Source organism: Gymnoscopelus microlampas (assembly GCF_963454915.1).
Source record: "Gymnoscopelus microlampas genome assembly, chromosome: 19".
Lineage (NCBI taxonomy): Eukaryota > Metazoa > Chordata > Actinopteri > Myctophiformes > Myctophidae > Gymnoscopelus > Gymnoscopelus microlampas.
The window spans coordinates 5,947,166-5,959,965 of NC_139956.1; the positions used below are offsets into that span (position 1 = coordinate 5,947,166).

Here is a 12,800-nt window from a genome sequence, read left to right on the forward strand (position 1 = left end):
TGGAATGTGCCTGTAGTTAACCCATTCAGACCGGGAAGGCATCTGTGTCATTTTTAGATTTCTTTGGATATTCATAACATAGCAGATAAACGAGCTCATAGTGCGGCACCGAGTGCCGCACTATGAGCTTGTAGATCTGCAGTTTTTAGATAAAAAAAAAAAAATGTGTGCAAATCTTTGAATGTATATATACATTTTTAACTCAAATCTTTGCTTCTGGGGGGTCCCTGGAACTAAATATTTTCAACTGGAGGTCCACGGCCAAATACAATAATTTTGGGGGTCCTTGACATGAACAAGTACAACTCATATACTGTATATAGCAACATATGTTTAAAAAAATAAATAATTGGAAGACATTTAGAATCCCCCAAAAGCAAAGATTTGAGTTACAAATGTTCGCTTTAAAAATATATATATTCAAAGATTTGCACAAAATTTCACGTTTTTTCAAACATAGCAGATCTGCAAGCTCATAGTGCGGCACTCGGTGCCGCGCTATGAGCTTGTAGATCTGCTATTTTGGAATAGCCCAAAGAAATCAAAAAATCACACCCCAGTGTGAAGAGAGTGGTGCCTTTGAATTAGTGTAACTGGTTGCATCCTTGTGTTGCAATCAGCTGCAGCTGTTGCGGCCGTGCTCAAACGGATGGACGGACGGACGGACGGACCCACACACACGGTCAAGTGTAGGAGTGGCTGGCAGGCACCACTCAAAAATGACACAGACGCGTTCCTGGTCTTAATGGGTTAATGAAGTGATATCATTGCATGATGAGGTGTCCCAATATTGAGAAATATAACAGGCGAGGCACAGAGGTGAAATTGAGTTCCCTCTGCAGAGAGACGCTTATATTTTCCCAATTTCGGGACCGCTCGGTTTCATCGTGGCGCTCACACCATGGCCGCTAAGTAAGACGAAAACAGAGAGGCTGTGTTATTTAAGCAATATTACACGAGAGGGTGTGCTTTACCGTCATTATTGGCACGCCAGTGATGCGGTCAGGAACGAGGCGAAGCCGAGTTCCGCCAGCATCACTGAAGTGCCAATAATGTAAGGTAAAGCACACCCTCGAGTGTAATATTGCGATTATACAACAGTTACCAACAAAACACATCCAAATGTATTCATATTGTGGGGCAATTAATAATAAAAATGTTTCGCTATTGTCCGTTTCCCTGTAAAGAGAAGAGTTTTTGACTGAGAGACATTAAATAGTCCCTGTAGCAGTGCTTTGAGTTTGAGGCACCGTCTCATCAACACAGCTGAGCTATCAATGCTTGCGCAGTGGAATGAATTCCAGTAGGCTATATGCTCCGTCGTACGACCGTGTCACGCGGCCAAAATAACTGATCTACAAGCTGACAACGCGTCGCGATGGCGACGCGTTGTGAACTTGTAGATCGGCTATTTTGGCCGCGTGACACGGTCGTACGACGGAGCATATAGCCTACTGGACTGTTAACGAAATGGGAGTCATTTTACTTTACACAGGAGGATATTTATAACCTTCTAACCATTGATCAACCGTAAATCCACCAAATTAACAATATAGTCCATTTTGCATAGCTGTTTGTTCTCCGGTGGCGGCGGTGGGTCAGGCTACTGTCTGTTTGTTTTCCTACCGCGTGGGACAGCGTGACTTCACAGCACAGCTGTGCCATATAATGGTCTAATCAGGTGCGACTGGACTGCAGTGCGGAGTGATTTATTAATGTGATTAGGCCCGTGCTATGATGCTGGTTTGAAGCACGGCTAGAAAGCTATTTCAACCAATCAGATTGCTTGGTCGGAACTACCTGTTGTATAATATGTATTATATCACACAAATATGCACATCGTTCCTGGCGGGCAGAAACCTCCTATTTCCATATTGTAACTTTGTAAATTAACACATTGAATGCCAAGATCGCATATAACTCGTTCTTTCAAATGCATCACTCCATGGCCAAGGTTCAGTCCGGGAAGCATCTGTGTCATTTTAGATTTGAGCCGTAACCCTTATTTTATACTTTGGGCTATTCAAACATAGCAGATCTACAAACTCATACCAAGTGCCACGCTATGAGCTTGTAGATCTGCTATATCTTGAACATTTGTGCAAATCTTTGAATATATATATATATATATATATATATATATATATATATATATATATATATATATATATATATATATATATATATATATATATATATATCTATATATACAATTTGAATCCTGCGCCATGTCGGTTGTCAGTATGTATGTATGTAGCCAGTGTGACGTCATATGACATCACGGTCGTGACATCACGATGAGACACGCCAGTGTGACGTAATCTCACGACAGCATGACATCACATCCTACCTATAAATAGGTAGGATGCACCATTTCGACGGCTTCCATCCTCAACACAACCCACGCCGACGACCCTTTACACAAATAAACTGCTAACTTCATCTCCTGCGATTTCAACTATCTTTTCACATTGTACACCACTGCACACTCCCCACAGGTCTGCCATACCAGGTCTGAGTAATCACAAAGTGGGTTTTGGTCATTGGAGAGGTGATGCACGTCACCTCTTTCTGAAGTGGGTACTTTCAAAGCCTGCCGTGGATTTAGGAGAGCACAAAACTCTCTCTCACACTGTGAGGTGCCTGTAAGGTGGCACTGCAAAGTGAACGACGCGTCACGCTAGACGTTCGGGCCGCGTAGCGGCCCGAACTTCTAGTATATATATATATATATATATATATATATATATATATATATATATATATATATATATATATATATATATATAAAGCGAACATTTGTAACTCAAATCTTTGCTTGTGGAGGTCCCTGGAACAAAATGTTTTACAATTGTTCGCTTTAAAACATATATATTCAAAAATGTGCAGACATTTTCACAATTTAAAAAAAAATAGCAGATCTACAACCTCATAGCGCGGCACGTTTTGAGCTTGTAGATCTACTACATTACATTACATTACATTGAGATATTACATTACATTACAATGTAATGTAATGTAATGTAGATCTACTATTTTTGAATAGCCAAAGAAATCTAAAATGACAGAGATGTGTTCCCGGATTGGATATATGATATAATATATATAATATTGCAGAGTGATCACCCATCGAAAACGGCTCGTTTCCACCATGCACGTTCAAAAGAAATGGAGATATTAAGCTTTTTGTTTTAATGGGAGCGGACGACAGGAAGCTTTTTTGACATGTATCCACATCCGGCCTCTCCTTCTTAGAGACTCCTTGGATGATCCCAAAGTTTCGTTAGAGCGCCCCCACGTGGAAAAAAATATATAAAAAACAAAAATTGTCTAAAACGGTCCGGACCGTTTATGGCACACAATGTGTTAATAGGGCACAGCAGTGGTGGCAATTTTTGTGGCGCCACAGATGGAAAACCCATTCCCCATAGATATTTCCCAAAAAAAACATTTATATAAATTATGTTAAGCCTGGAACCGTGCCATCCAGGCTCCTGGTTGAATCATGACCATGCATAAAACATTCGATTCTGTGTCAAAATATATGTTAATATTTGATTATATTATCTACTATATTTAATAAATAGGCCTACCCCTTTTTTTCGGGTTTCAAATCCTTTTTTGACACAGAATCAAATGTTTTATGGTCATGATTCACCAGGAGCCTGGAAGGCCTGGTTCCAGGCTTAAAACAATTTATATATTTTTTTTGGGGAAATCTAGATGGTAAAAAAAAAAAGAATGGGTTTTCTATCTGTGGAACCAGAAAATGGCCGCCACTGCTATGCCCTATAGAGCAGAGAAAAGTGTGTGCAGGGATTATTTGGGAATGTTTTTTATCTTCTTTGTCTGTTTTCTAAGGGGATTATATTTACTCCCAGAACGGCAAACATTTTCGAGAGCGTGCGCGCTCTCCAAATGTTGACCTCCCCCTTGCATGCAGCGTTATTATGGGTCATATTTGAGAACAACGTCAAACAAAAAGCTCTGTTGTCTTGGTAACCACTTTCTAGTTCAGCAAACCGCTGCTACAAAGCGGGGGGGGGGTGATAGAACCGGTGAGGGGAAAAAAATAAAACACGCGTGCTCTCATCACCCCTTCTGTTTAACCCATTGAGACCTGAAGCCAATTCTACACGTCTCCTAAATCCCAACAGTTTTCTGAAAAACATATGTTTCTATATCAGTGGTACTCAATCTTTTTCATGTCAAGGACCCCCAAAATGATATGTATTTGGCCGCGGAGCCCCATTTCAAAATATTATGTTCCAGGGACCCCCCAGAAGCAAAGATTTGAGTTAATAATGTTCGCTTTAAAAATATATATATTCAAAGATTTGCACACATTTTCACTATTTTTCAAAAATAGCAGATCTACAAGCTCGTAGCGCGGCACTCGGTGCCGCGCTACGAGCTTGTATATCTGCTATTTTTGACTAGCCCAAAGTGTAAAATAATGTTTTTTTAGCTCAAATCTAAAAATGACACAGTTCCAGGTCTTAATGGGTTTAAACCCCTCTCTGTTTGTTTCCTCTCCTCCCACGTTCCTCAATTCCACTGATTCGAGTTATTTTTCACACCTCCCCCGACCCTCCTCAGCTCTATATATATATATATATCTGCTGCTTAGCATTCGTTCCGCCACGTCGCCATTTCTTCTTCTCTATAGCGTCTCCCCCCGAAATGATGGATATCGGCGATAAGACCATATGGTTGGTTTTGTCGGTTCCACCTTCCGTCTTCTTGACTTCCTCCTGCACCTTTTTCAAAGAGATCCCTCAAACGGCTGTGCGCTGGCTGTGCACGTCTCCGTGTAAACGTGCTGCTGCTGCTGAGGGGACGGCGGGCCCAGGAATCAATTTGCCATCATGAGGACGGGTTTGCTCTTTTTCAGCTTCAATGTATTCTAGCCCATTAAGACCTGAAGAAGCATCTGTGTCACATTTTGATTCTTTTACACTTTGGGCTATTAAAAAAATAGCAGATCTACAAGCTCGTAGCGCGGCACTCGGTGCCGCGCTACGAGCTTGTAGATCTGCTATTTTTTGAAAAATCGTGAAAATGTGTGGAAATCTTTGAATATATTACTTTAAAGCGAACGCTTTTAACTCAAATCTTTGCTTCGGGGGGGGGGGGGGAACAAAATATTTTGAGATGGGGGGTCGGCGGGCAAGTTCATATCATTTGGGGGGTCCTTGACATGAAAAGGTTTGAGCACCACTGATATAGAAACATACGTTTTTTTCAGAAAACTGTTAGGATTTAGAAGACATTTTGTAAGAATGGGTCTCAGGTCTTAACGGGCTAGGGGCGATCTCTCATCAGGCAGGGGGAAGAGCGAGGTTAGAACACACACATAACGCTGTGAGTGTGGGGGGTGGGGGTGCTGGGTGGAAGCGTGTCAGAAGGCAAAAAGGCTCACGGAGAGGATGACACGAGAGATCAACAGTCATTAAGACATTTAGACCGGGAAATAGTTTGTGTCATTTTCTAGATTTCTTTGGGCTATGAGCTTGTAGATCTGCTATTTTTGAAAATGTGTGCACATCTTTGAATGTATATTTTTTATATAAGCAGACATTTATAACTCAAATCTTTGCTTCTGGGGGGATTCTACAAATGTCTTCTAAATCCTAACAGTATTCTGAAAAATATACATTTCTATCGAAAAATCGCACCTATAGAGCGTGCCCCCCGTGGTGACGACGCGTTGGCACGCTCTATAGGCTCAATGTAGCCTGACAGCGCGTCGCAGGTTCAACTCCCGATCCCGACGGCATTTGCTGCGTGTCACTCCCCATCTCTCTCCCCATTTTCCTGTCAGCCTGCTGTCCTTTCAAATAAAGGCATAAAAGCCCAAAAATAAATCGTTAAAAAAAAGAAAAGAACGTGTGCAGGGTCCCTGGAACAAAATATTTTGAGATGGGGGTCCGCCGCCAAATACATATAATCTTGGGGGTCCTTGACATGAAAAAGTTTGACCACCACTGATATAGAAACGTATTTCTTTCATAAAACATTTTTAGAACCGGCCGCCTTCAGGTCCTAATGGGTTAAGAGGGTGAGAGACACACGTCCATTTCACTTACTTTACCTGCAAAACATTTCTCAGCGAGGTTATAAAGAAGCTTTAGTTTACTGCCTGCTGCTAATGTGTGATTCTGCTGATATAGCAGCAAACAGGCTTTTATGGGTTGTTGTTGAAAAGAGCAATTGTTAAAGCGGCATCATTAAAAGTCTAAAGTCCATGGCCTCAAAGGCCAAGTTTAAATCCTCCACACACAAAAGGATGGCTAAATGATAGCAGGACCTATTCATAACTATAGGCCCTAATTGCAACATCATCCGGACGTGACACTTCTTCAACGTTTTCAGGCCAAGGACCCCCTAGCTGAGAGAGAGATGAAGCAGGGACCCCCAATTATGTTGCATAGATAATTGGATTCATGTTAATGTGTATTTTAAGATAGTTAACCTTTAAACCCTCAATATTTAGTCAACTTCACTGTTGGCTCTGTACTTGGTCTGGTCTTTTTTCCTCTAGTCTACACGGACTCTCAGAAAATAGCAGATCTACAAGCTCACAACGCCTCGCAGCGCGAGGCGTTGTGAGCTTGTAGATCTGCTATTTTCAGCTAATGGTCCACGCCACACAAAGATCTGGCGGACCCCCTGTAGTAACTCTGAGGACCCCCTCGGGGTCCCGGACCCCCTGTTGAAGACCCCTGGTGTATGTTACTATTGTGTGTTGTATGATCTTAGAAAGGACCACAATGGAAATAAGCTTTCAAACTTTTCAATCGATCAATCAAAGCAACATTTATAGCGCCGTTACACTTTCACAAAATCTCTTTTGCATAAGGTTCAATATTTCCCCATCGCATCTATGAGGCAGCAATCTTGTAGTTTGCAAGATTGTAACACGATGGCTGCCTCCAAGAATTTTGTTAAGGAAGAAATATTCCATACCCGATGCAAACAGAAGTACACATAGTTAATGGCGTTTGTCAGCTTTTCTTTCAAAATAGCAGATATACAAGCGCACAGCGCGTCACTCTGTGTCGCGCTGCAAGCGTGTATATCTGCTATTTGTGGGGGAAAAAATTAAAGATCTTGAAAATGTTTGGAAGATTTTTTTCAAACACAAATCTTCTCTTCTGGGGGGTCCCTGGCACAAAACCCTTTCAGATGGGGGTCCGCGGCCAAATATGTATCAACTTGGGCTTGACTTGAAACATTTTGAGAAGCACTGCTTGTAGATTAAGTTATTTTCGGTGCGTGACAACCCATGCACGACTAAGTATAGCTCGGGGTTAAAGGGATAGTTCACCCAAAACATTACTTTTGTTTCTATCGATTAGTCTCCCCATGGAGACTTGAATTCATGGATATTTTTTAGTTTTTGTCGCATTCCTAAGCCAATAATTTGATGACCAGCGGACCGGTAGGCAGCGGTTCCGGTAGGAGATACAAAGGAGATTCTACAAATGTTTTCTAAATCCCAACAGTATTCTGAAAAAATGTATGTTTCTATATCAGTGGTGCTCAAACTTTTTCTTGTCAAGGACCCCCAAAATGATATGTATTAGGCTGCCGACCCCATCTCAAAATATGTTGTTTCAGGGACCCCCCAGAAGCAAAGATTTAAGTGTAAAATGTTCGCTTTAAAAGAATATATATTCAAACATGTGCACACATTTTCACGATTTTGCAAAAATAGCAGATCTACAAGCTCATAGCGCGGCACTCGGTGCCGCGCTATGAGCTTGTAGATCTGCTATTTTTGAATAGCCAAAGTGTAAAATAATGCTTTTTTAGCTCAAATCAAAAAAGTGACACAGGTGCGTTCCAGGTCTTAACACATTGGCTGCCATCTTTTTTTTTTTTTTTCTACAGTAGACTGCCAGACTTTTTCAATGAGAAAAAAAAAGTACTTAGGAGCCGAGATACAGAATTTTTAAGTTTTAAGTTACAAGGAAGTGTCTGGGAGTCAAAATCTTCGGAAAATCATATCTCCTTGGTCTTTGGGTCGAAAAAAAAAAAAAAAAAAAAACGTATTTTGATTTTTTTTTGTTGTTGAAAGAACGCAGATCTGCGTCCTTGGCAGCGTGCGGTCTTTTGCGCAAATGAGCGCAGATCTGCGTCCATGGCAGCCAATGTGTTAATGGGTTATGCCCATCACCCATGTTGATAAAGACATGGGGTTTGTGGGGTCACTCACTCTGCACGCCGTGTGACTGCACGTCCCTCCAGTCCTGGGAGCCCACCTCCTTGCACTGGACCAGGTAGTGTCCGATGGGCACGCCGCCGTGGGAGTCCGGCTTCATGAAGGTGACGGTGGCCAGCCGCTGGGACACGGCCGACAGACGCACGCCGTACGGGTTGGACGGCACGTCTGGAAACACAGGGTTAATGAACAGCTTTATTTGTTATGACTCTTTGCAGATATTTTATAGGGCGTACCGTACAGTGTGTCTGTGGTTCTCAAACTTTTTCATTTCAAGGACCCCCCCAGTTTGACATGCATTAGGGCTACGGACCCCCACTTAATGGCATTTCTATGCCTGTGACCCCAATTTATACTGTAAAATCAATGTTAGATTTAACTCTGAGAGTGTAAAAATGGAATCAAATGGACCCGTTAGGGTCCATTTGATTCCATTTGTACGCTCTCAGAGTTACAGACCCATAAGGGTCCATTTGGTTCCTACCCATCATTTAGCTGGGGACCCCCTGGAACCCCCTCAAGTACCCCTGGGGGTCCCCGGACCCCACTTTCATATGATTTCTATGTCTCAAAACGATCTATTTCATACACTTAATGACATACTGCATAACATAATAAACTATGTCATACCGTACAATGATTTATACCCAAGGTTGTCATGTATGACTCACAAGTTTCAAATAAAAAAAGAAATACCTTAGAAAAGAACAGCTAAATCAAATTTTCTCTATGTGAAAAGGTTTCTCTGTTCGCACTCACTCACTCACACACACACACACACGCACGCGCACGCGCGCGCGCGCGCGCACACGCACACACACACACACACACACACTCTAATAGGGGAAGATCTACAATGTTTGTGGTGTAGCAAACCTCCCCTATGTTCCTGCGCACCAGCACAACTACACTGATGATTAAAGGGCAGTAGCGTCGTCTTATTCACTAAAAAAATCAAAGTCTCTTGCACTGTTCCTGTGAATTTCCACTGGCGCCATTGTTTGGTACATTTTTGCTTGATCTCCTTGGCAACACAGTATTTGATGTCTGCCCTGATGGTACAGAGGCTGTCTGACAATATATCTGCTGGGGAGAAATGTCTAGAGAAGCCATTACTAAGGGGAGGTTGACATGATACTGCCTTAATGATTAGCTTTGAAGACAGGGTGTGAGGAACAGAGGCCTTTTACCCAGCTTGTGTATACACCATCAGTGCTGGGAAGTAACTAAATACATGTACTCAAGTACTATACTTATAGCGGAATTATGTAACTTTTCTTTGTGAATCAAAAGTAATTTTGTCCAATCTGTATGGTAGACTAGAGTATGCTAACCCATTTTGGGCGGGAAACCCTTTTTGTAACTATAGCTTTCAGGACGGGAACCAATTTTGGGGTTCCTGTTGCTATGTACAGTATATAGCAACGTAATTTTTTTTGTAATTTTTGAATAAATATTTGAAGTTTTTCAGAAAACTGGGTTAAAGCAATATAACTCATACAATTGGGGTTGTTGTGTTTGGTCTCCTTGCTATTCTGTTGAGACATTTATTTATCCTGTTTGGACACGACCTTTGACATAATCCTCTTTCTGATTTGACAACATTTTTTACCTGAAAAATCTAATTTAATCTGATAAAAATGTCAGCTCTGCACAAGAGATCTGGGTTTTATTTACTAGTTGCTGATTTAGATGATTATAAAACACACAAAACACACATTAGCCAATTAAGCCCTATTTTATACTGTGTCCGTTCAAAACTAGCAGATCTACAACACATTGTGAGCTTGTAGATCTGCTATCTTCTAAAAAAAAACATAAAAACTGTTAAATGGCCATTTTGCACAATAAGTACTTTTACTCTTGGTCATTTAAGTACATTTTGATGCCAACACTTTTGCGCCTTTACTCAAAAATACAGGAATTTCACTTTGTACATTGTGGTCTTTCTACTTTTACTTGAGTAAACATTTGAATACTTTTTCCACCCCTGTCAGATGATGTTGACATATAGTGCCTTAACTAACCCAGGGGTCTTCAACAGGGGGTTCGGGACCCCTAGGGGGTCCTCAGAGTTACTACGGGGGGTGCGCCGAATCTTTGTGTGATATGATTTATATTTTTTACCTTAACCACTTGAACCCTAGCATCCCTTTAGAGAACTTTAGCCTTTAAAAACAGCAGATCTAGATCGGCTGTTTTTGGCAAAGAGGTGTTTGGTATAGAGGGAAAAAAGAAAATAGCCGACCTATGGGCTACTTTTGCGTGGCACCCTTGTACGATGAAGTGAGGCATTAAATTACAAAAACATAAAAAAGGTTGAAATATGGAGATAGAAGTTTCTGCTAGACAGCGAAATGATCCACCACCATCCCCATGTCCATTATGAGCTCTGGAACAGTGTGTGTGCGCGCGTGTGTGTGTGTGTGTGTGTGTGTGTGTGTGTGTGTGTGTGTGTGTGTGTGTGTGTGTGTGTGTGTGTGTGTGTGTGTGTGTGTGTGCGTGCGTGCGTGCGTGCGTGCGTGCGTGCGTGCGTGCGTGCGTGCCTGTGTGTGTGTGTGTGTGTGTGTGTGTGTGTGCGTGTGTGAGAGAGAGAAAGCGCATGCATGCGTCTTTGTGTCCAACCAAACACTGCTTCCTAAATACCGTAAATTTCGGACTATAAGCCGCGACTTTTTTCCCATTTTTCGACCCTGCGGCTTATATAACGGTGCGGCTTATCTATGGATTTTTATAGCTAACGGCCACTAGGGGACCTCCTAAATCTAGGGATTTTACACCCGCGGCTTATAGTCCAGTGCGGCTTATATATGTACAAATCATTCAATTTAGCTGCTGCGGCTTATATTCAGGTGCGGCTTATAGTGCGAAAATTACGGTATTACATATCGGGTCAGCCTTATACTCGGCAGTTGCCTTGCTTGGCCGTGGCAATTCAATCTCCAATAAAAGAAAATTGAACTGGCGCTGTTGTGTATTAGAGCCGTGCTACTGTAAATTAGAAAGTACTTCAGTAAATAGTGGGGGCTATGGTAAATCAGACGGCACTATTTGAGATTAGGGCTTGGGCTGAAAAGCTATAGGGGGAACTCTATCGCCGCGTGAATTGCAAATGAGGCTATTAGCGATAGTGGAGAACTCCAGGGTTAGACAACAGCCAGTGGGGTTGGAGGCTGAGATGGCTATACTGCAGAGTCTTTCACTGAAATGGCTGGTATGCAGTCATGGAATATGCAATTTCATAAGTTAAAGCAGTCGTTCCCAAACTTTTTAGCTTAAGACCCAAAAGAGAAACTACAAAAAAGTCCTCCTCGGAGCACAGGTCTCCGCCAGGTCAGGTAGGTTATTGTGGCCTCCTGGTGGCGCTATAATAGGCCAATGTGAAAAGGGTGCCATTTCTTCTTAGGCCTTTCACGGCATATCGGGACACTGTGTTCATGATTTGAGGCATTTTGTTCCAAAAATGTGTTTTGCTAAATTAGACCTGCTGGTGGCGCTATAACAGGCCAATGTGAAAAGAGTGGCATTTCTTCCTCGGCCTAGTGGGAATGTGCGTGCGAGATTTCACGGATATCGCACGCTGCGTTCATGATTCATGAGGCATTTTGTTCAAAACAAAGCAATCCTGCAAACTTTGGAAGCCAATCTTAGCCAATCAGGATGGAATATGGAAAATCGGACACATCCGAGTTGATCACATGATTATAGAGATTTGTGTGATGTTTGGACAAAATCTGTAGGAGTGACCAAAGATGGGTCCCGACCCACTGTTTAGGAAACAGTGAGTTAAAGGACCACTTCACCCATTTTCAACCTACAGTATCTTCATATAATTGGTGCTCCACACTAATTCTCGGTATAATTTGGTGGCACCGTTTCTGAGTAAAGTTATAGGTGGAAAATGGGTGAAGTGCTCCTTTTGCGATCTGTGCTGTTGACTCGGTGGGGTTCAACAGAAGAGTGTCATTATGCAAATGAAGAGTGTTTACCAGCACATCATTATGTTGGAGTGTCAACAAAAGACGGATATTTTCGAAAATGTCTTGAAAATCTTTGATTTGGGGGGAAAATGTCTACATTTCAATACAACAACGCATTGATATTAACCCATTAAGACTTGGAACTAGGGGTGCACCGATGTATCGGCCTTACATCGGTATCGGCCGATATTAGCCTCGTTGACTGCCATCGGTGTATCGGTGAATAACTTGACTTTCACCGATGGCAGCGGCCGATGTTCACTGACTTAAATATGATGATGTTTTCTCTGCATCCTACCAAACTGCAGTTCCAGATTAGATCCCTAGGTGGTGGTATAATACTACACTCACATGCCGAAGAACCACTGCACATGCGCAGTAGGTAGTACTACATGGCATGCGCTTCATGTTTACATACAAACAAAAAAAGAGACGATGTCTGCTGTTTGGGATTTCTTCACCGTCTCAGAGAAAGATCGCCGTTTAGCAGTTTGCAAAACGTGTTCCAATGACATTTCAAGAGGGGGTAATACCAGCAAGGATTTCAACACCTCAAACCTGAAGGCTCATTTGAGAAGTAGACACGTTGAAGA

General features: G+C 42.1%; 1 protein-coding gene across 1 annotated transcript in view; it reads right to left on the bottom strand.

Annotated features, from left to right (window-relative positions):
• LOC311035279 (neural cell adhesion molecule 2-like) overlaps window positions 1-12,800 on the bottom strand; it is a 658,788-nt gene that overhangs the window by 52,348 nt on the left and 593,640 nt on the right. The window contains exon 12 of the mRNA XM_084043386.1: window positions 8,222-8,395. Within this exon, the coding sequence (XP_083899512.1) occupies window positions 8,222-8,395 (174 nt within the window). The remainder of the gene's footprint in view (window positions 1-8,221; window positions 8,396-12,800) is intronic.